The sequence below is a fragment of the Dromaius novaehollandiae genome, chromosome 4 (genome assembly GCF_036370855.1).
Source record: "Dromaius novaehollandiae isolate bDroNov1 chromosome 4, bDroNov1.hap1, whole genome shotgun sequence".
NCBI classification, from domain to species: Eukaryota; Metazoa; Chordata; class Aves; order Casuariiformes; family Dromaiidae; genus Dromaius; species Dromaius novaehollandiae.
In genome coordinates this window covers 72540669-72565527 of record NC_088101.1, presented here as the reverse complement: position 1 = coordinate 72565527, position 24859 = coordinate 72540669, and the positions used below count along the sequence as shown (strand labels likewise).

At 36.7% G+C, this 24859-nt stretch overlaps 1 protein-coding gene across 4 annotated transcripts in view; it reads right to left on the bottom strand.

Annotated features, from left to right (window-relative positions):
- The window catches only part of RAB28 (RAB28, member RAS oncogene family), a 65187-nt gene that overhangs the window by 24143 nt on the left and 16185 nt on the right, over positions 1–24859 (bottom strand). For all 4 annotated transcript variants that reach the window (XM_026122010.2, XM_026122012.2, XM_026122011.2 and 1 more), the window contains exon 4: positions 20625–20754. In XM_026122010.2, the coding sequence (XP_025977795.1) occupies positions 20625–20754 (130 nt within the window). The remainder of the gene's footprint in view (positions 1–20624; positions 20755–24859) is intronic.

The following is a 24859-nucleotide window of genomic DNA, read 5'->3' as shown; positions in this document are numbered from 1 at the left end:
ATTCCGTTGTTGCTTCCAGCAGACGTAATAAAGAGTTGGAGACACTTAGTGCTTCTCCTATACACCCCTCTGGGAACTCTCCCACAACAAAAATTATAAATGAACATGAAATCATTCACTGGGATATAAAAACAAGCCATAAACGTTCAAAGATCAGGCCAAGTCAGTATTATTGTTATTATAATAAACCTCCAGCATTAAGCAATTTCAAACATCACTTCAGTTGTTCTTCCAAACTTTTTCAATGTAGAGGCAAGATTGGCACATATCTGAGTGAAATTACTCAGTTACTAGGCAATTTATTACTGCTTAACTGTTCCATGTGTATCAAATCCTGTTTGACAACAGCCCAGTTTTTCTTCCATTTGGAAGCTTTTGTAACTAATTATTACCAAGCCAAACTGTTTTCAACTGGCAGTTAAAAATATTAATAGTACAACTCAACTTTATATTACATTAAATTAGACTTTATAAGGGAAAAAATAAGATGGCTCAGTAAAGAAATGCAACAGATTTTGATTAACCATAAAAGGGAAAATGCAAATCAAACATACTCAGATCACTGATAGTAAATGCATGAGCTATTTCTTAAATTGATCCATGGCAAAGATACAACATCACAATGACTACAAAGAACTGAATTCAGATGTTTTATATTTCAACAATATGAAATTTTCAAACAAGACAGTAGAAATGGGTCTCTGCAAACTTCTTTCATGCTTGCTGATTCACATATTTCATTAATCCTACCTGCAAGTGGCTACTCAAAGGAATGGTCCTGGCTTTTCCTCTGCTGTTGGCCAAGCATTTCCAAACCTTCTCATGTGATAGTACCACTACAATATTAGAGAAATCCACAAATTCATTCAAATGAAAACTTAATCTCTTTGCTTTTCTGTGTTCAGTTTTTGCTGGATCAGTGAATTGAACTGACTCTTTGCAGTGCTACCATGATTACAGTTGACAGAAGGGAAATTGGATTAATTCAACTGTAAAACCACATCCTCCGATTTTCAGTGTTGTGGGGAATGCAACACTGAGACCAGCTGAATTTGGACACATGCATGCAGTCTTACATTTTTTGACAAGATTCACTTTAATTTGAAAACATTAAACAAGCTGGTTAAGGTTCAGCTGGGATTTGTATTTGTAAACTTTTTTCTAACACTTTCCAAAACCAAAGAAGCTTTTAAGGGTTTCTGCTTCATTCATTTTAAGTTAGAGAAAAGAAATCAGTTATGTCTTATTTATAGGGGAATTCAGATGCTGAAGGTGTATTTCCCAGACCATTTGGTCAGTCACGACCTCAAACAGTTAAACAAATCTACTCTACTTTTTTATAGTTTGGAGTCCTCAAGGATACGCAGCACTTCCTTTACTAGGTTTGAAAAGGGAAGAGAGAATAAGAGTCAAGAAGTTAACAAGTCCCTTGTAAATATCCCCAGGATATTATCTATTAAAATTTTAGCACAGGCCTGATGATGTCCTGGTTGCTTTGTGACTTAATACACTCCCTCTCTTCTAATATACATTAAGAGGGCATGGAGTTTCCACAGGCATAATTTCCATGGCTTAAATTTTCAGAATGAGGATAGTAAAGAATACTTTGGCTTGCACTTTAGTTAATAGACATCCATTTAGGCCATCACTGAGCACTCTTTAAAAAATTGTGTCACCTATTATACTTCTGTTTAAAACACACTCATAAAAGTGTATTGAAAAATGTTAGACTTCTAGAACATTTCAGCAAACAAACAACTTTAACCCAATCTAAGCAAGTGGGGTTTTCAGAAGAGTCTAACTAACACATCTGAATTTAAGAGCAGGTACTGTAAAGGTTTTAAGGGCCTAAAATTAATCGCTAGTAGAGCACTCACATACGTAGTTTCCTGTCTCTATCCCACACACTTCTTAATTATTTTATCCAAAGACTGTTTTACTGAAAAATAAAAAGAGATTGTGTAGCAACAGCTGGAATCCGGGACACACAGTCTTATCTGCACTGTTCTAACCAAGCAGTTACAAAGCAATACACACAACACAGCCGCACAGCGTGAGGCACTGAAGGGCAAGCGGTTTTGTTTTGTTGGGTGCTTTTCCCTTTCTTTTTTCTTTGGGGGCAGGGGGAAGCAGGGGTTATAACAGCTTGAGTTTAGGGAGCTGGTTTTTAAAAATCCAGTATTTAAAGGTTTGTTATGAGCCACGCAACTAGCCTGCCACAAGCAGCTGTCAGTAGCAGATATTTAGAAAGAGCTCAAATACAATTCTACCACTCCTTGATATAAACCCCACTTTCAGGCAGTCTACCTTGCCCTGCCTGACCCTACATCTTCAGGTTGCTAAGAATTCAGTTGAAATGTTTAATAGCCACTAGTGGACCTGCCCCTTCATGAATCTGTGCAATTCCTTTCTGAACCCATGTACACTTACAGTCTTTACAACCATCAATGACTATGATTGCCACAAAAGTAAAAAAGTAATTCCAGCTGCTTATTTTGAACTTGCTGCTTAATAAAACGTCATGAGATTCCCTCAGTTATACACTGAAAAAATGCTACAGAGCAGTGCTCTATACATTTCGCCACAGCATCCATGGCTTTTATATATCTGTTTGTCTTTCTCCTAAAGCTAGAGAACATAATCTATTTTCTCTCTCCTCATACAAAAGCTGTTCCATTCCTCTGGTCATTACTGCACTCCAATATGTACTGTGTAGGCTTGGACCATCTTGATTTTTCCCAAGTCTTGAGGGTAAGTCTGCAATTTATTCCCAAAATTCCAATCTCAGCATAGACGGAGTCCTAAGAGAGATTTACAATAGAGCACCAGGGATACTCACTGTGACAGAAAGAAATGACTGACTTGGCATTGTTTGTTGCACTTGTCTCTTCTTCTTCTTTCAGAAAAGATGTAGGGAATTTTAAGGAATCCTGCCTAACAATGCAAGAGTAAGACCTCCAAGATGCTGGAAGTGGTTAACAAGCTATTTGGTTCTTGTTTGCTAATGATGTGAAGTCCTAATACACTTAAGCATTCAAGCAGAAGAGAAAACAATGACAAAATAAATATAAAACAATTTTACACTGCTACCCAATTTGACTTCGCTAGCTGGCCATGATATGGCAAAGACAGCCATGTCAAATGAAAACCGCATTGAAACTTCAAACACAAAAAATTAGGCTACGCACTGCACGCTACACTTTTGAGGACAAAGAAGATACCAAGGGCACAACAGAAGCGTGGAAACCCCAACATAGCAGTTAACAGTGTAACAGAGCAGTAGCAAGTCAGACTATTTCAGAGAAAGCACCAGTAACACAGGCTGTAATCAGCTGATAGTCTGAAAAGATTAAAAGACACACCTCAATAACCTGCAGGGAAAAAACAAAACAAAACAAAAACAGTGCAGCTTTGCAGAAATCTCAAGAGCATTTATGATTACCATCACGCTGCTGCCCCAGGAATAAGTCAAGAGGCTTATAAAGTGTGCCTCAGTGGACCTCTCACCTCAGTGGATCAGCACAAGTTATGATACAAGGCTTGTCCTGTCCCACTTGCACATTACAGGGTTGTATATATATTCTATGTGTGGACCACTCCTGTGCTACAGACAAAAATCTGTCAGGCTTCCAAGCTACACGAAGGCAATCCCACATCCCGATAGATGCTCTGAATGACTGCTAGTGCATACTAACAGAAGAAGCTTGAGCTAAGCAGACTTGGTGCCCTCCTACCAAAGCAGGGGAATGGTGGGACTGGGCAGGCCTGTTCATACAGATTGCCATCATACATCTCAGAAGGCTTTGCAGTGATGACACCTGGCTTATGGAATGGATGAACTAGGACAGGACCAAAAAAAATGGCCCAAACTAATTCCAAAGATACATACATATGGTTATTAGGTCACAGAGCATTTTATGCTGTAGCCTCTCATCACAGAAAAGATATAACGTTCTTGAAGGAGAGTCCCCCCCCCCCCCCCCAAAAAAAAAAGCTACTTACAGTACAGAATCTGGATTGGAAAACATTAGAACTTCCATCTTTCTTTTAAATTTTCAACATCTGATAAATTCCCTTCATTCTTCTGTCCAAATGTCGTAACCCAGATTCAAAAAAGGCATTCTATAATTATTTCAAAATGCTTAAGTGATGGACAAGACTATAATATCTGGAAAACATGGTGCAAATGAAGTATTACACTTTCATGTTTAGTCTTAGGATGCTGGAATTTCAATGAAAAAGATCACTCATCAGAATCAGATGCGGACAGAGGTACCCACATGGTGGGTGGGCACTGGTGGACATCAATCCCTTCCAGCCTCTTGTACCTCTCTAATGAGCAATTTCCCCAGATTCAAAGAGAAATTTCATAAAAAGTTAAAGAGAAATGGCAAGTTGCCTCCTATTACTGCTGGCCTAACTGCTTGCACTGCTGCTTCTATAAAACACAAGGTTTTTTTCAAAGAAAATTATTGTTAAAACCATTTGGCTGAAAGCGAAGAGCAATTGAAAGGTACAGTCAAACTGGCAGCTTGCTCTTAAAATTCCCCCCACCACTTTTATAAGTATCGTTTTGCTTGTGGCTTTTAACAGCTGTTCACACACGCCTGGGCTATATGTGAACTTTCGTTTTCCCAAAACTAAACTGGAAGCTTTAAACAGCATTTGATTTAATTTTTTTTTAATTAAAAGTAGAGGTTAAAAGGACCACGGAAACGGATGATGCAGCTGTGCTCGTGCTAGGGAAAAGAATTCCAGAACAAGAAGTGAGGTAGAGTAAACACACAAAATAAGTTTCACAAAACTGAGCACCACACTTATGTGATTTTATTAGCTAATACAAAGTTAACCCTCTGTTTCTTCAGAAATGCTTTCAAAAATGAAATTGAATTGCATTCTGAAAGTATGCTAGAATTTGCCTATCTACAATACTCTTCCCTCAGAACAATCCTAAAATTAATTCCAGAATAAAGTGGATTCACATGTTCTAGTATTATTCCTGAATATATCTTAGTATGGAATATGCACATAACTCAGAACTAGCTCACTAATACTACCATATTTTCACTTACTGTTTTGGTTCTCAAAGGAACTTAATTTCCCTGCATTTAATTCTGTTTCTTGGAGTAACTAAATGTTTAGAATGAGATTTGCAAAGATACTGGGGTAAAGCACAGACAAGCAGTCATCCCTAGTGGGATTTTTAAAAGCACCAAAGCAACTACTTGCCAACTGAGCATTTCTTAAACCACATTTGAAAATCCCACCAGACAACAATCTGCATTTTTAAGCCCTGGCACACTCATGAAAATTCTGCCCTTGTGGCCTAATTACTTAATACAGAGCCCTAATTACTAAAATTAAAAAAAGAAAAAAGGAAAGAGAATAAAAGTATTCAGTTTCATTTATATATGGATAAATTAAGTACAAAAGCACAACAATGACAATAACATAATTCTATACATCGTCAGAGTATCTAAAAGGTCTTTTCTACTAAAGCACTTAAGAAAATCATAAATTTATTAGGCAGAAAATTCACAGGATTATGAAGGAAATACCATATTAATTCATATGGATTATATACCCCGTAGACTGTAACAGCTCCATAGGAAGTTTTTCCAGTGCACTAGTACAGATACTATTTAAACCAAAAGACCATAATAGTTCATCCATCAAGTTTATTCAGCCAGAAGAGCTGCTAGAGTCTTTATGAGATGTCTAGTGTACTAAAAACACATGCGTGCAAAGCAACCCTACTTCTCAAAACATAGCCAGGATACTATTTAAAAAAAAAAAAAAAAAAAAAAAAAAAAAAAAAAGAGTCTGGTGTCCACAGTGGGCTGATAAAGCAGCGCTCCCAGAAGATCTATGAGGGTAAAAGAAAAACAACAACATTAAGAGCACTTCCTTTACCCTAAGCACAACGGACTAGGTGGAAAGAGAAGGGAGAGAATAAAAGAACATCAAGAGAAGAGATCCAGCCTACACAGCAGTGCCTAGCAGAGGAAGGCAGGTGGAAAACTTTTAGTGATGCAGTAATCTGTCTCCCTCCCTCATCGACCCACATACAAGAGGCACAAGGATGAACCTTTCTTCTCAATAAAGGGTTAATAATGAATATGGAGACATGGCCTAATTAGAACCAGGAATCCAGAATATTCTAGTCAGGCCCAATAAAAACACTACAACAAGGATCCCGGCCTAGGGTTCCTCTGGGACAAAACTTGATACTGTCTTTGATGATATGAAGCCTTGACTTCTATTAGGTTAGTTCCTCATTCAATTCAAGGCACAGTTTGCAAATGAAATCCAGGTTACAAGTAAAATACCTTATGCAGGTGCATACAAATTACATTTGTGCATTTTAACACATTAAACCTAACAAACAGAAGTTCACCACAGAAAACATCACACTGATAAATCAAACATAACATTAATGTTTCTGAACCTTCTGTGAATAAAACCATGCTTTGAGGACTGAAATTAATATACTATACACAGGCCACCACCAACAGAAAAACCATGATTCATAGTACACCAACACCACCGACAGATAAAAAAGATTCATAGGATACCAATTATCAAAACATGTTTCATATTAACTTCTCTAAGTATGAAGTGGTTATACAATGAGTAACTTTTTTGTTTTAGTTTTCTAGTAGTGCTGACCTTACACTACAAATATATACAAAACAATTATAAAAGTATCATTCAAAGAGGAGGCAAAAGGAACCACCACTGACCAGTATACATTTGGTACAACTCCCTAATATTCCCAATTTAGCTTAAAAAATTGGCCAAACAATCTCAAAAATGGTTGAATATGTCCTACAAATAGGACCACATAGATGTACCCACACTATAAAACACTTCAAAGTGGATGGCAGGGGAACAGAAGATGCCTCATTTCCATAAAATGTTTCTCTGTCAGGAGGATACCACAAATCCTCTTTGTTCTCTCTATGCTGTAAGTGAGTATGACCCTAAAGGTATGGGAAGCTAGTTGCCAAGAGGAGAGGGCGTTCTGGTTTCGAATACAGAGATTTTCCTCTCATGAGGATTCTTAGTTGGAAGCATTCTCTTCAGGTTAAACAACTACATAATAGCATATGGCTCTTTGGCCTAATAAAGACATAACAAGGTGAAGCTAACAAAATTTAAATGGAAAGAAAGTGTAACCACTTTCACTGATAAAGCAATATAAACTGCTCAGGTCATGGACAGTGCTTTTACTGCAGGTTTGCTCAGTGTTTCCTTCGCACCTTGGCTTCCCCCTAATCTCTGACTGTGGGTCCCTGCAGCTGTCATAATGGCAGCAGCATGTAGGGGATTCTACGTTGTTTGAAATCAAGATTGAAGCCTTTCACAATGATCTACTCTTAGTTTGATCTGAATTACCAGATTTGGAGCAAGAGTTCGCAAAATATTCTAACTTGTGCTGCGCAGGTCAAGTTAGATGATAAAATAAGGCTTGGGAGCTAAAATCTCTGAAAGGAACCCTGGTCACACCGATGTCAACGGCAAAACAGTATCAATGTCAATGGAACTAGAAATTCAGTTTTGAATTTATTATTTCTCAGTTCTCTCTTCAAGGAGAATCAAGAATATCCTAAAGCATACCCGCAGATATCTGTCAAGATGACTAAAAACTATAAGGCATGATTCAGTGTAAGCAACACAAAATATTAAAATAATAATTTTACTGTTGTTTATCTCAGAATTAAGAACTATGAAGAGTTAACAGTTATTTTTGGTGACTTTTAAATTGTCCAAAGATATGAAATATATTGGAGCAAGAACAGCTGATTTGCAAGTATGTTTCAATTTTAGAGAATTTTATGGTTATGAACAAGACATTTTTCTGTCCATTTTGCTCTCCAGTGACTTGCTCCCATTATTACTTCATTGCCATACTTTAAGTTAAAATATATGAGGGAAACTTCAGTGTTCATTCATTGCTTTTGAAGCCAGTAAGACTGCTAGGAACAAGTCAGGATAACCGTACAGCACGGGATTGTGACGTTGCTATAGTACTTACTCTTTCATGAATAGTAAATTACTCTAGCAAGTGTGTAAAGCAGACAGGCCCAGTTGCATAAGGCTCAATGCAAGTTTTATGAACTGCAGAAAAGCATGATTAGTATGGGGGAAAAACATGTTTCACACTTTTATTATAAAGAACACGAGAATCTCACAGAAACTGCCAGAACAGATGTTCATAAATTGGGCCCTTAATCTACAGCACTTTCCAGGTTTTAAGCTATATCCACTGGTCTGTAGAACATACTCCTCTCTTTTTAATATAATTCTTCTGTTTAGTTTTTTTAATAAATAAGTTTATGACTTTAGTAGTGTTGCCAGCTGTTCAATTGTGATTTACTGTCAGAGTCTGCTTTAATATATAGTGGCTTTTGTGGCTTACCCATATAGATTACATTTTAAGCTTCAAGATATCAGTATAAAGCAGCTGGAAAAAGTACTGGCTGTGCTCAGAAACCAGCACTATTGCCCTTGTGATCAACCATTTAAATATGCAACTACATCAATAACTATTCACTTTTCTAAAAACCTTTTGTATACACCATTCCCCAAATAAAACTGCAACATTTATGGAGCAAGAGGAGGACTTCTAAAAGGCCACCATAAAAAAAATAATAATTAGACAATGTATTATCTGGCAATACACAGGTCTCTTTACAAAGGCTATTCTTTATTCTTCCATTGCATTGCTTCCTTCCACTGTTTGCTTTGAGAAATAAAAAAGCCTTCATTTCTAAAAAAACTTTAAGTTCAAACCTCATCAAGTCCAGACATCTTCAGCAACTGTTCCTGACAGACAACGGTAGTGTTGTAGTAAGTGACACTTACTGCAGCAAAATAAGAACTAGAGTAAAGAATGTAATGAATAACTTCTAGAAAAATCCAGAACCTTTCCACATCATGGGCCTGTACTGCGTACTTTACAACGCACTGTACAGTGCCTTCTAGAAAAGCATTGCGGCACCATGAGTATTTACTGAATACTGCTCTGAAAGAACCGTCAATACAGAAACCTTTTTGACCCCACAGGCTTGCAGCGTAACTGGAATAGGCTGCTTTTCCCCCCCTACTATTATCTGCAGGTACAGGGTAATGTTATTAAAACAAACTACCACAACAGTGGTCTTCAAATTGAATAACAGATCAGATCAAAAACTCTGCAGCCTCCCTAGCAGCTTAGTCCCATGACTGTAACACATTTGGACTAGTCCAGAATCACCAGTCAGAACCACTGGGGTTTTTCTTTCAACTGAAAAAAAGCTCTTTCTGGTCAGAAAGCTTCTTTTTTTTCCCCATAGAAAACTAAATGTGGCATATGACAACACGGACCTCAGGTAGGGTAGTGCAAAAGATCCTTTACTGAAAACACAATGGCCGGTTATATAGCAATCAAGCTCAGCCACTCCTCCAAGTATCTCCTTGGCATTGTGGCATCTTGTGATAGGTAGGAAGACGTCTTCTGATGCCTAGCAGGCAGGCAGGACAGTCCAGCAGGACAGGCCCACCGCAGCTGCTGGCACGTAGGCAGGGGGGCACACCGTGACTGCTGGCACGTAGGGAAGAAGGTACATGATCACTGGCAACTCACGTGCACACATTCTGGCCACAAATCATAGTTACCACATCACTACTTTCTGCCTTAGAGATTCTCTTCAGTCTTACACAGCATCATTCTATCTTGGTCCCCAACACTAAATACCTAAAAAATTTCCAACCAATAAAACAGAGCAGTCTGCTTCAGAAATATCACTATGGTACCTAATGGGAAGGTATTTTTGTTTGTCTTATACTGCTATTTTCTCATAAGTTTGGATTTGCCAATTGGACTATATCTATGATGCATCACTGGCACAAAGACCCATCATACCTAAGAAAACATGATGCACAGATCAGACGTGGGGAAGGAGCGCAACCTTTACAATGGGAAGAGAAGTGCTGAAACTCCAGTTCCCATGAGGTACAGCAGTGGCATCTCCAAATCAAAATACTTCTCCGTGTGGGCAGGAGAACATACAAATATTTTAGAAACAGCTCTGCTATGCAGCCTGACCAACAAGATCTACATGCTTGATTTCTTCCTTCTGCAAGGCTAAAGCAGTAAGAATTTTCAAACAAGTTTCTCCTGTAATTTGTAAAATGAATGTCTAGGAACCGAGGGTCTCTGCTCTTTTCTTTTGACAACATCCAAGGAACACTGTCTGCACAAATCTTAAACTACTTTTTCCAGTCTTCATTCTAAATTAACTTACCTACCACAAAAACGTTTAACTTCAGAATGCACCATTTTGCAAAGTTGCCTTCAAAATACATGATTACATCCCAGTATTTTCCAAAAGCAAGTCTTTCTCAAAACATTTTACTATTCTGTGTATTCAAATCAATTATTTAGACTGTAGCTTTTTTGAATTTGTGTTTGTATAGCACCTGAAACAAAAAACAATGTTTCTGGTGGGAGTTTTCAAATGCTTCATACTATATAAATACAGGAATGCTTAGGAATGAGTTCTCTAGTCTGAAAGTCAGAAAAAGGTATTGTTTTTCCTCTTCCTGTATATATATTTCAAAACAATAATGAATATCACATAAATACATTAGATGATACTTTGTGAAAAAGAAACACCACAAGGTAATCCAAAAGAACATTCTAATCTAGGCACTAGTCATGAAAACATCAGAGTAAACTTGGAGCAGGTCATATGAAGTCACTTGACTTGCTCTAAATTTACATCTACATAACCAAGAGAAATTTTGATTAAAGTCAGTGATTAACAGCACTCACTGCACTTAAAAATTAAAAGAGTGCAGCAAGAGTGCAGTGAAAGGGCTCATTTTACAGTAAGTGCTAAAAATACTAATGAGCAGATGAGATGGGATGGTTTCTCCTCCTGTTCAGAGCAGAGTGTAAAGGGAAGAATGGATGGAATGAAATTAAACTCTCTCAAAGGGTTCAGCAAAAGTTAATTACCTGCTACTTATTTACAATTCCACATCATATTAACTGAATACTCTAAGACAAAACTTAGAAGGTACTATTACTGCATAAAATTTGAGTTAAAAATGCTAAAATATATCATGAAAACTTCATAGGGAATTCAAAGTCTTTCTGAAATAGAAACTGTATACCACTCACAATAAGCTCTTCTGTTTAAAGACCTTGTTTGAAATAAACAGATTAATTTCTAATTTACTATTCCTCATTACAGTGTTCCAACTCCTGTAATCAACACATTTCAGCAAACCTGAACTGATTTTTAACACTCTTTTTGGCAGTAGAGAAATGTAGCTCCATCCTTTAAGAACAACAAACATATTCTGAGGTTATCCTCCATATAACAAAGGCTGAAATAACAAAAAGAGTGTAATACCAACAATGCTGTCTGCCTTATTTAAACTAACTCACTTATCTCAGTGAGCTATTAAGATTAGAGAAGTATGATAATGGCATAGTACCGTTACCAGCATCACCTACTATGGTAACACTTCCACAGTCTCAATGCATGGAAGAATAATTGCGCAGTAAATATCTGTTTCCTCCTAAAAAGCTGACCTATAAAATAAATCAAAGTAGAGAGCAGAAAGAAAGAGTGACTCATGTAGCTCATTAAGAAATACTATCTCATATTTTGGAACAATGTAGAATTCATAACCAGGGATGCCAACATCATGAATGCAGGAATATGTTTAAAGATCTGTCCAAAAAAATACAGTTAGAAGAGTTTACATGTTCATATACTGAAAGGGGCACCGTCAACTCAGAATGTCTCTTCTTACCATATCAAGCATACAGAGCTATAATTACGTGCAAAGCCTGACATAGTACCATTAGTTTCCCCTTCTCTTGCAAATCCCTGAGACACTAAGATGATGTCCTGACAATCATACAATTTTAAGATATACCTAATACAATACATTCTCCATAACTCTTCTTCATTTTTGAATCTGCATGTGCTCTACAACTAAAAGGCTGATTTGAACACTCTACTTACTTATTGATCTTCTATTGTCTTTTGCTTCTAAAGGATATGAAGGCAGATTATTTTGCTAAACAGTAACATAGCTAGATAATCCTATATCATCATCTTAACTTCTCATCAAGAACTTCAAATTTTCTAAAATATTTTTAGGACAATGTATCAGCATTTTTTTTCCACACTACAAACTGCTTTTAATCGTATTAATGGTCGTTCTCCCATATACTTACCCTTCATATTAACATAGGTTATCCTTCATCCTCTTAGCTGAGATCAAAAAAATGTACGAACTTTATTTGAAATAACTGGTAATTATTTAGTTTATTGAAATGGAGATGCGCATCTCCATTATCTAAATGGAGAAAGCTTAAGTTTTCCCTGCTGATCAGGAAATGAACTTCTCTTTAATGCTTTATGCCCGTAGTAAACATAGTAGTAAACATAACTCAGGTGGTGTATACATTCTAGGTGAAATTACTTTGCACGCATAAACACCATATAATCGCTACTACATATCATTATCCAGACTCAAATTGTGAAGCGTTAAAGATTAGTTTACTAACTTATCCAGTTCTTCAGTAGAAAATAATGCTACAATAGCACTTGTCTCTTTTCCACTTTGTCCAAAAGCCTAATACTAATGCCCTATTCACATGTGAACATTGGTTATCCTCTATCATCAACTTCCTTCAATAATAATATATGAGAATATATTTTCACGGTAGCTAATGGAGACATTCCTACAAATCAATGTGCTGCAGTGATACAGAAATAAAAGCTTATTTCACTGTAATGATGCTTCCAGACTTCCCTCAAGTCAGGTGGTTACTTGCAGTTAATGATCTGTGACATACCACACAAGTAGTCCTAAAAAGACTTATTATCCACTGCATGTGCAACAATATTTGCTTTATGGATGGCTAAATGAATGAGGACATTCAATGTAACTGTAAAAGTGAAATCAAAAGAAAACTTACAAGTAACATGTTTTCTTTGAGTAAAAGAGCTGTGAACATTTTCCATTAATACTTAACCTTTTGCTGGAGCAGTGCAACCACATATAATACTTGAATCCATAAAGCCCAAGAGCTGTTCAGGGTTAACACTGATTAACTGCCCCCAATCAAATGTTATAACTTTTAAAAATTTCAGGGTGCTTCACTCCACTAGCAAAATCAAATTGCAAAGATCAGGGTGGGACACCTTGCAAAGAAAAAAAAAGTCATGTCTTAAAAACAGGTATTTTTTCAATCCAATAGATACAAAAGTTGTTCAGTTTTAAAATAATTATCTATTTTATATTGCACTATTCCATTAGTATACTAACAGAAAAGAACAGCAAATTAACTTAAAATAAGCTACACTCCAACAGCACAATATCTCCCATGACTCTCAGACTGTGCAGACATTCACACATTTTCTGTTTATAATTTTTTTCATTTACTAGACTCAGCTTTTGTCCACCATATGTCCACCATAGATTAACTATTCCCTTAGGTACAATTAAGGGCTTTCCATTTGTTGTAAGAAGACCTAAGTATGAAGGACGCAGCCAGGAAAAACATTTCTACCTAAACCAAAAACAGAAGCACATTCAGCCTGAACTATGGTTTATGCAGCATCTTTTTTTATTAGACATATGTCTACACTGCTAAATAAACGACAGACAAAATCCATGGAAACAGTAAGAGATCTCTCAGCATTTCACTTGTGTATTATTATAAAAATAGGATACATATACTGTTCTAACCTTTGTATTTAAACGGTTTACTTCTATTTCCATTTTTCAATGACATCTTTACAGATTTCTCTAAATTTAAGCATAACTGTTACTGAATGTGGATATACTATTTACTGGCACTTCTGTCACACTGGCATTTGAGTTCCAGCTACAGTAACAATATTCTACTAGCTCTTTGAACTTGGTCTCTTTTGCAGAGAAGATTTACATGCACAAATAAAAAAGGGAAGAGCAACCTCGGGATTTTAAGTGCTAGAAGGAGAACAAACCAAGTTATTCATGCTAACCAAAATAAGAAAACATAAAATAATAATAGTTTATCAGTTGGCTTAGTCCTCCCTTTTTAGACTACCCTCACTTTCTTGTTAAAGCAACATACGACTAGAATTAGAATACGTTACATTCAGCAAACAGTTTACACAGTATTACGCCTAACCTGCCCAGGTTCAAATGAATGGAAATTCATTCGCTTCAAAGGAATTACACCTGTTTACATCAGGGTTCTGTTGAGCTGTATAAATTTCAAACTCAGACAACTGGTATAACAGCAAATTTGTATCTCATATATAAATTCATAAACTATTCAGCCTAAACACTGCAGCTGAATTCTGTACTGCAGCAGAATGCAACTCAAATAGCAGACTCACTACTAGCTAATTCAATCTGTATTGAACATCAGAAACGGATCTAAATGCAAACAGTGCCCAAAAAGATGATAATGACCATTATGTGTTTTAACACAGTCAAACAAAAAAAGATTTTTGACAAAAAGAGATTTCTCCATTCTACTCTGTTCTTCGTTAGCACTCTAGCACAGATGACTTGGCTTTTCAGAGACGGCATCAAAATCCATCAGGTATACATGCTCCAGTAATGGTGGCAGCACTAGAAGAAAATCTAAAATCTGCTTCTAACCTGCTGATTTAGCAGCTGCTGTCTCCACTCTGAATCCCCACTTCAGAGATTATTTTATGAACGGTTCTGAAAGAAGACTGTGAGTAAAACTTGGGCTAATTTGCAAGCAGATGAAACAGATACATTTACCACAGCAGATAACATAGAAATTTGGGGCAGAATGCAGTATATATGTCCAGATGCTTGTGATATATCCTGTCAGGTGTTCTCCGTTCTCAGCCAATGGAATATTCCTAAGTAAATATTACAGCACTGCAAAGACCCATCCACACATACCCCATTTCTTTTGTCCTGCACAAGCTTCTGTAAGCTAAGCTACCTTCTAAAGAACGACACTTGTGGCTCAGGCTCCATTTACCTTACCTCTGTGTGGGACATATCACCCTTTAGTAGATTTGCCCAAATGACAATTCAACTGAGATAATGAAATAGATCACTTTGGCAGTGCTGGTAGCCAGCAATGTCATTGCTTCCACTACTGATATTACGCTTAGCATGATGTAGGATCAAAGTCCCACAAGACAGATATTTTCTCAGACATGCAAGATAATTTTATGACTCAAAAATATGCATTTTAAATTGCTACCATCCCTAAAGTAATACAAAACACATTCGGACACTGAGTTGGAAATATATTATTATTGTGAATAAAAGATCATTTCCACTGTCATTTTCTATTTCATTAATTTAACCTTCTTCTTAAAAATAGTAAATAAAAGTTAACTGAGGGAACTTCTGATTTGACGGAAGAAACAAAATAATACATAGGACTACATTTTCTATTAATCTTGCAAGTTTGTCGAGACAAACATTCTATACATATTTTAAAACAGGGTAACATTCTACATTTATTCAAATGAGTAGGTAAATTGACCGTAGCACAGGACAAGGTTCCCTTTTTAAGGGAGTCTTTACATACAAGTAGTTTACCCTCCAGTCCCAGGAGCATGTGGAGGCTCTCATGACTGGTCCTGCTGTCAGGCATACAGGATCTATAGTTTAACCAGGCAAAAGACTCAAAGGAACAGAGTCTTTGCATGAGCTGCTCTACACTTGTTTTAATTACAGGTGAAGGTCCTAACAAGTGTAAGAGCATAGGGAACAAGAACAGAAAACAGCTGGGGGAAGGCAAGAGGGACAAGGGAGTGAATATGTAGTCCTGAACTTTAACAAACAGAGTATTACTGAGGAAGCATTGCTACTGCAAATGAGGAGGCTAAGTAGCTAGGACAGTAACGCAGCCCAAAAGCAGACTGGATAGGTCCTATTAAAGGCCAGATTCGCATTAGTACGCAGTACACTAAACATTCATTCATATGTGGGCTGGAAAATGTTTCTTTCTGTGGTCAGATAAGATAGCTAAAAAGATTTAACATTGTATGTAAATGCAAGTTAAAGGGTACACTAAAATGTAACCTTTAAACTTCACAGTATAACAGCATATCGCTTCCTGTTCAGAGATAGCACTCCAAGATCAATTAATCACAGCCAAAACGAACGAACGGTCAACATTCTTAATTAGTGTTGATGCACTCTCCTCTATGCCCTCATCTGTCATGAAGACTGTTTAAAAATCTGAGTTATTAGTCTTTATTGAGGAGTGGATCTGGTTAATATCTCTAAGAATAGAAATCATTCATCCATCCACTATACACTGGTACCTGATAATTCCTACCCCCTATATAAGTTACAGATAACCACCGCCCTGAGACCATCTAGGTAGCTATAAATCAAAAAGAGTGTAGCTCCCATGCAACCTGGGTTAATTTTTGTTTACAGTATATCCACTGAAAATGTTGGTAGGACACTTGAGGAGTCTGGTTATACATTAGTGCAGAGGAAAACATACAAAGCACTAGTCCAGGCAGAAAGGAACGAAACACATCAGTCACATAAAACACAGTAAAACCTCTCTAATTCACACAAATGACTAGACAACCCATTGCGAATTACAGAAATTCAAATCAATACCAACAGTTTAAGCAAAGATCCTAAGTGCACTAAATATACTTTGTTCATCTGATAACTAGAGCTTCCTTTATACTACACAATATTACATGTCAAAGTACTCGACAGTACAATATCTATAAAAGTTTTAGTTTACTACACTGAAACTCCAAAGCATTTTTTATTGTTGACAACAAAGCTTAGACCATTGTTTCTGGTGCAACTGAAGTGGTATACAGCAACATATAAATAAGCATATTTCAAATATACTTTATATTAAATAAGATTAAAACACTGGAAAGTAAGTTACAGAAAAGTTATAAGGGAAGTTAAATTTAAGACTCAACACTAAATTTTAGGATTTAATCTCATGACTTACAATTAATTTAAAAAAGAAACATCCCAAGTTAGGTTTTACAATTCTATGTATTGTTTACTGAACATGCACGCACACACACAAAACTATGGGAAGATAGTGATATAACTGAGAATAGAATAAGTGCAGGAAGCAGGTCTGGGCAAGATCTTGGCTCAAGTCAGTCTCCTACTCTGACAGAATCAGTTGGTCAAGCTGTAGAGAAACATGCAAGGAAGTAAAGTAGTAAGAAAGAGTGAAAAACAAAACTAAGCACACAGGAGGACAAATAGCCATCTTAAAAATATACTCCTTTCACAAAGGAGGATGCATCTCTAAAGCTCTTGTGTGTTCCCTTTTTTTTTTAAAAAACAATTTAATCCCTCTTTCTATCTACTCCAGAAGCAAATAAATAAAAAAGAAGCTTTGTATGTAGAAATTTCTTTAATTACATTTCATCATTTGATCAGTAAATTTTAATGTTACAATCACAATAGGACATTTTAATAAGCTGCCATCACTTTAAAATTATCATCCTTTCAGCAGACACACAGGAGCTTGCTATGTTCATACTTCTAATCTGTTGCAATGTAAAATAAAATGGAAGAGTCAAAATCAGTGCTGATTCATTTAAATCACAACTGAACAGCACGATTTCTTCAAGTCTGGTAGAATACTGAAGAACTTCCTCCAAATTTGACAAATTTAACAGTTGTGATGATTATAAATTGATGTAACAAAACACTAATAAATCACGCATTTTTATAGCCAATTTAACACCTAGTACATATAATTTACTGTTATACTTGAAACAATCTATGTTTTCAATGACAAAATTACCTGAGGAAATTATTTACATCTGCTGTAATTCATGTGTACAGTCTTCCATATTCGATAATGAAGAAATACATATTTCTTATTGTTTTCTTCCAAGCTTTTTTAACCATAGCTTTGTTCCTATTTCTGGAGCACTGTTACATAGACCCCATGTGTGTTCACCCTGAAACCGGGAAAAAAAAACTCTTTTCTTTCAGGTGATATTAGTAAATGAAAAATCTGACAAATGGGAGCATAACCCCAAGCTAAGTAGACTTGAAAGAGCAGCACTAATTTTAGGCCAAGAAATCCATCAAAATGGATGGTTACTGGTGGGCTTATAAATTCTCATCCATATACCTAACTACAGGCCCAATTTTCCAAAGTAATGAAGTGTCGTGAGTGAAAATAACAGTATTCTTGCCATTTTTTTAAAAAAACTTTCATCAGAAAGAAAGTTAGAGTAACCTGACTATGGACACAAAAGTTTCTAGTCTTTCAGTGAACATATTTGGATATTTTTCTAAAAGACATGCTATAGCTCAAAAATCAAGTACAGGCTTCAGACGGGAGCTACTGACTGAAAGTATCCACCCTGTATCATGCACGAGGTCAAACAAGTTTATGAAATGGCTTTTTGTGCCTTGAAACCTCTTGCTCTTACATTCTACACAAGTGTCTTACCACTTACTGGCTAAAGAGGTTGACCTATTCTGAATACAGTGATCCCATCTGAAAAAACTGTTAGCAGTGATAGCTTCATCCCTTCATAATATGCAAGAATCAACATAACGCTTCTCTGTAAGCACTTACTTACCTTGTTTTCTACTTATGTAACAATAGGAGCCTGCCTATCATAAGCTCTCACAGGGCATTAAAGCACTGAGATGGAAGCCCTCCCCGGAGGTTCTTCCCCTATTACAAAGTCCAGAAAAGCAATGAATTTCTAAAAGCCTAATTTTTATCATGCTGAAATAAAAATAAAGCAAAAGAATGACCACTGTAAGTAACATCCCCTGCAAGCCTTCTTTTGAGGGACACCAAGCAGCTCATGATATGTGCAAGAGCAACAAACGTCCTTAGGATCACATGAAAGCAATAGTTTGGTTTTCTTTTTCCACACACAGCTTCTGAAGGACAACCAGGCAGCAAGTAAGCTGTCCCTTCAGACATTGCTTTCATGAAACAAAAGCCTTTTCCATATATCAGTCTATCTGGAAACTCGCCCATATTCTATTTGCAGATGCTCCTGAAGAAATACTTGGATTTCAAAGAATTGCACACATGTATATGAGGGGAAAAAAAAACCCATATACTTAAGGTATATAACAGAGATAAAACATTCTCTTTTAACTGCAAATGGAAACCAGTGTCTGGTTTTCTGCCTATATGGTGTCATTCCAGCAAAAGAAATTACTTACGTGTATCCTACTGTAAATACTTCGTAAGATTTGCAGAACTCCAGTTAGGAAGTCCAATTTTGGGGTAAAATATAAATCAGTGAAAAATATTTTTCATTTGAATTTCAACAGAATCTGTATTATTGGCTCTGGTGTGCTACAGTACAACACAGTCTATGTTATACTTTCAGAAGTGCTATTTATATATTGTAACTCTAAGAGCTTCTCTGTTTTCTTCCCAGAAAAAAGTAGTCTTTCATAATTAATATCAGAAAAAATTGTAACACTGCAGTAGCGACACTACAGTTAACCAATTCTGAATTAAAGTGTCGTCTCTATATTATTTTTAAATGCTTTTAAACAATACTACCTTTCTAGATGAGTCTTTTCTCAGATTTGTCCATGATGTGGACATTGTGACAGAGGCACTAAATATGTGAGAAAGTAAAAAAAGAAAAAAAAGGGATTTCTTGTTCAAATAAATTCAAATGCTAGGTATTAAAAAAAAATGCTTCCATCACTTAACTCCGTTTCTGAAGTTGCTTTATGTTACTCCTATCACCTTCAATAGAAAAAGGTTAAGAGACTTGGAGTCAAGACCTCAGATATGCTGATGGAGATTTTTCCAGATGATTAATTGGAAATGAGGGAATTTGGTATTCACCTAATTACAGAACTAACAGGGGATGGTTATTTAAGGCAGTATATTTTGGTGATCAAGAGTAAACAAAAGCATTATAGCATACTCACATGGTCAAAAACAGGACAGGTAAAAAAATCCCACATGAATAACATGGAATAAGTAACCTCATGCATAAAATTATTGTCATGAAAAAAAAAAAAGAGAGAGAGAGAAAGCTCAAAATATTATACCTAATACTAAGTAATAGATATCAATTATTTAATTGGTTTTAATTATTTGCAAAATTACTGGCATGCAAAAAACCCAGAAAACTCATTATCTCTCATGCTAAATAACAGATACCACTAGTTTAATTTACCAGTCTCTATTCAGCAGAGAAACATAGCTGTTCTCCTTGATATACAGAACCATACAATATACCTCTCCTTGGACATAGGAAAGCTTCCCAGTTCTCCATTCTAGATGCATGCCACAGATATATCCAGAAATTACATCAAATTCAAACTCAGGTGAGAGAGATCCTCTCCATTCCTGTGTGCTGCTCTCCAAGTAAGGAAAACAGAGACAGAGGCTACGTCCCAAACAAAGCATGCTCCAGCAAGTCCCTCACCCTGGCTGCCCAGGAACAAGAACCCTTAGATGCACCAAAATATGTCATATAAACATGGCCATCATAGACTTAATACATAAGACACAAATACACAAATCAGTTTCCTTTTGCTAAAGATATATGCCCTGTGATACTTGTTTAAACACCCACAGTATTCCAATTAATATTTAAAAATGAATAGCTTACTTTTATTTCCAACCAAGGCCACAAGTGGCTGTGTTTCCGAATCTTCATTCGCTTTTTTTACTGCATTATACCAGTCTTCTAAATTTTCAAAGCTCTGGCAGTTTGTAATATCATAAACCAAGAGAATACCCTAAAGGAAAGATATATTTAAAACATGACAGGTTATAAAATATTGTTAAATGGTAAAATGATTAGATTATCATAAAACATAGCTTTACAAATGATGGCATTTTACCTTCTGAGGAATAATTAAACAAAAGTCAGTATAAGCTTCTGTAGTAAACATACTTTACATGGAATACATAGAAATACTGTAATATTTCAAATTCATATGCTAACTGAATTACAAAGGGAGAAAAAAATGGCAATTCACAAAAGAGCACAATTAGTTATAAATATCCCAAATTGCAAATACATTGTGAAAAATCCCAAAAAGCACTTCATACTAATAAGAAGATAAAAATCACACTGGAGAAGGACTTCTATTTTAGCTAGCTTTGTTTGTAGTCTGTAGTTTACAGTTCCTTTTTTGGAAAAAAAACATGAAAAATAAATGTTTGACTGAATTTTGTTTTTCATATTGCCTGACTGTTGCTTCTCTGCTCTCCTTTGGGAGGTGAAAGGCCAGCTCCCTCCCTTTTATGTTGTAGTGCACTGAACTATGCCATAAGAAACTACGTATCTTGTAATTGAAAAATACAGTCAGAACTGGCTTCTGTTGTTCTTGTTCTCATGCAGTTCACATATAAATATATATATATATCTCCCTGGAACTACACACTGTCCCAAACATTAGGTTTTTATGAATAATCTAAAGAAACAATATGATGGATACAAAATTAGCCGATTCAATAGTTCAGTATCAAGTGAAAAGATTTTTCAAGTAGAGTTTTTCAGAGGTTTGTCAGGTATATTTGATAGTTTCATGATTGCCTCAGGTCTTGAAACAGAGTGCATGCTCAGTAGATTTATTTCACAGATGACAACAAATTGGTAAAGACTGCAAGAGTATTTGAGGAGAGTTTAGATTATAAGATGATCTTGCCAAATGGGAGAAACAATCTAAAAATAACAGGATGCAATTCAATAAGTACCAGGACAAGTTCAAAGGAAGCAATAATCAACTGCACAAGGATAGGAAACATCTGGCTTTGTAGCAGGTTCTATAGCAAAGGATCAAGGAGTTAGAGTAGAGACAGTTGAATACAAGTCAAACTTGCTTTGTAGCAAAAAAAAGGCAAATATCAAACTGGAATGAAACATCCCAGGTGATATATTGCATCCAGCTTTGGGCACTGGCTATCTAGAAAAAAGTAGACTAGAAGAGAACAGTAACAATATCAGAGGTTTAGAAAGCGTAACTGACATACAAAAATTGAAAAAACTGGACTGTTTCAACAAACACAAGACTGATGGCAGGCACAATTTTGCTGCTAAAAATGTCAAGTGAAGGTAACTAGTTCTCCTTTTATATGCTTTTATACTCAGTTTGCAGATGACACTGAATTAGGAGGAGCAGTCAATATGCTCGATGGCAGGGCTTGCTTGTACCTGGACAAACCGAAAGAATGGGCCAACAGTAACCTTATGACATTCAGCAAGGACAAATGCAAAGTCTTGCAGCTGGGAAGGTAAAAACAGCACTGTCTGGGGGGACTGACTAGCTGGGGAGAAGCTGAAAATGACCTGAGGGCCTTGGCAGGCAGCAAGCCGAATGCGAGCCAGCAGTGTTTTGTGGCAGCAGTGAAAGCCAACAGTATCCTGAGCTATACTAGCAGGAGCACAGCCACACACAGAGAAGTGATTATCCCCCTCTACTCAGCACTACCTAGAACATACCTAGAATAATGCAACCCATCTAAGCCTCCTCTCCCCTCTGCCAAAGACACAAAAGACATCGATAAACCAGAACAAGTTCAGTGGAGGACCACCAGGATGGTCAGAGCACTTGTCCTAGTTCCTTCAGCTTCTCCTCAGACTCGTTCAGCATGGAGCAGAGATGGCTTTGGTAGACCTAATAGCAGCCCTCCCATACCCACAAGGAGGCTATTGAGGAGATGGAGCTCTTCACAGCATTGCATGAGAGGAGGATGAAATGCAATGAGCTCAAGTCAAAACAAGAAACATTCAGACTGGAAATAAGGAAAAAACTTTTTCACCATGAGGTGAGTGGAACAGTGAGCAGTGAAACAGGCTTCCCAGAGTGGTTGTATAGTCTCTGTTCTTATAGGTTTTCAAGAACAGACTGAGTAAAGCCCTGAGCAAGCTGTTCTGATCTCATAGCTGACCCTGCTTTGAGCAGGAGGTTGGACTAGAAGCCTCAGGAAGTCTCTTCCAACCTGCATTTTCCTATCATTCTGTGACCAAGGAGACAAGCAGCAGTAGGATTAATTCACAGAGAGAAGATTATAGAGAGAAGAGTACATATCAGAGAAAACATGTGAACAGTAAGAATAGTGAAGGTCTGAAATATACCTTTGTTTGTGACAGAATTCCCAAAACTGAAGGATTTTAAGGTTGATATACATGAAATAGAAATTATGCAGGTAGAGCTTCAGAAGATGGGAACAGATCCTACTGAGATCTCTTCAATTTCTGTTTCCCTATGACTGCAATACAAATCCATCTCTCTTACTTCAATCCCACCAACTTGTTGGCAAAATGAGCTTCTTGTTCCTTAAAACAATTTTGTCTATTACTTTCTGAGGAACAGTTTTCATTAGTTCCTCCAAAGAAATTAAGACTTATGACACCCACTTCCTCTTCCTCCTTTACTTCAGTAATCAAATCTAATATTAAACACCCACTACCCTCTTCCAACTTTTCTACCCGTATTCCTTAATATTTTGTGTCTCACCTAACTTCTGACCATTTTTATAGCCATCCAAAGGCCTTTCCATGTATATTTGTCTGTTCTAATATACGCCTTGTTTCAGGAAGGGCATATGGATGTTATGAGCTGTTCAGTGGGGAAGATGACACTAGAGCTGAAGGATAGGTATTGTAAAGACTAGAAGAACAGACTTAAGACTGAAAGGTGTAAATGAGAAAGGGCACATGGCATGCCTCTTTCAGCAGTGGTCCAGCCCATTCACCAGCTTGCAGAAAAGCACAACAAACCAGCTTGCGGAAGGCAGGGCAAACTTTTCAATGCTGAAGATGCTTTAAAGTTTAATCAGAGTCAGATGAAAGATAAAGTTAATAGAATCCAAGACACTTAATGTTGGCCAACTTTGTCTCTACTATTTCTTCGAAGTGCTACCCTGCTACAGATCCTCTAGCCAAGTGCAGCCCACCTACACCTTCAGAAGAAAGAGCTTTCCTGGTGGCATTGTCTTGAAATAAATTATTAAACAAAGTTTCGCACTACGGCTCACCCAACTTCCTTTTTGTGCCCTGCTGCTTGGTCTAAAACACTGCCTTTAAAGTATATTCTTTTCTGGATCATTCTCTTTTCAGTCTTCTCAATGACTTCTTGTATTTACGAGACTGAAATACTTGAATCCTAGCTTACATGGTTCTGCATCTCAGACCTGTTTTCTTATGATCTGTGTACTATACTATTGTTTTAAGTTACCTTTTCTGGTTTTTCTCTCCCCGTACCATTTTCTGCTCATGAACTGAGATTGTTTCCCAAACTGTAAGATCCCCCAACTTCTTCTTTAATAATAGATCAGTCAGATGCCAATACCTACACCATGAAATTTTTGTAAAGCTGAACAAAACCAGCTGTAAATACTGACATCTCTTGAACATCACTTCAATTCATGTTCAGGATAACTGCACAATAGCCATGATTTCATGTGAGATGGCATTACTGCAGTAAGAGTTTACTTCACCAATGGGTTACTCAAGTTTTATGTCAGAGCAATCTATCCAAGTAGGGCAAAGCCAGCAGGTATAACATCTTAGAGATACAAAAAAAGGCAGCATGGCATCTGGGTCAGTGAAAAATTATTGCTTAGGTTTTGACACAACAGCATTCTATAAGCAGCTTACTGTGGGTTGGATAATTAATGAAGAACTAGCCATAACTCCATAGTTAAAATTTATTTCTCCTTTTTCATTTAAAGTAGAAACTCCATCTTTGCTTTCACCAAAAATACATCATATTTTCCACAAACTTACAGTCTATTGAGTACAGAATGAGTGGAAAGCATAAAACCTGTTATTTCCCCATTATGCATGAGGAATTAAGGCAGAAAATTAACATTGGCCTTGTAACACAGAAGTAG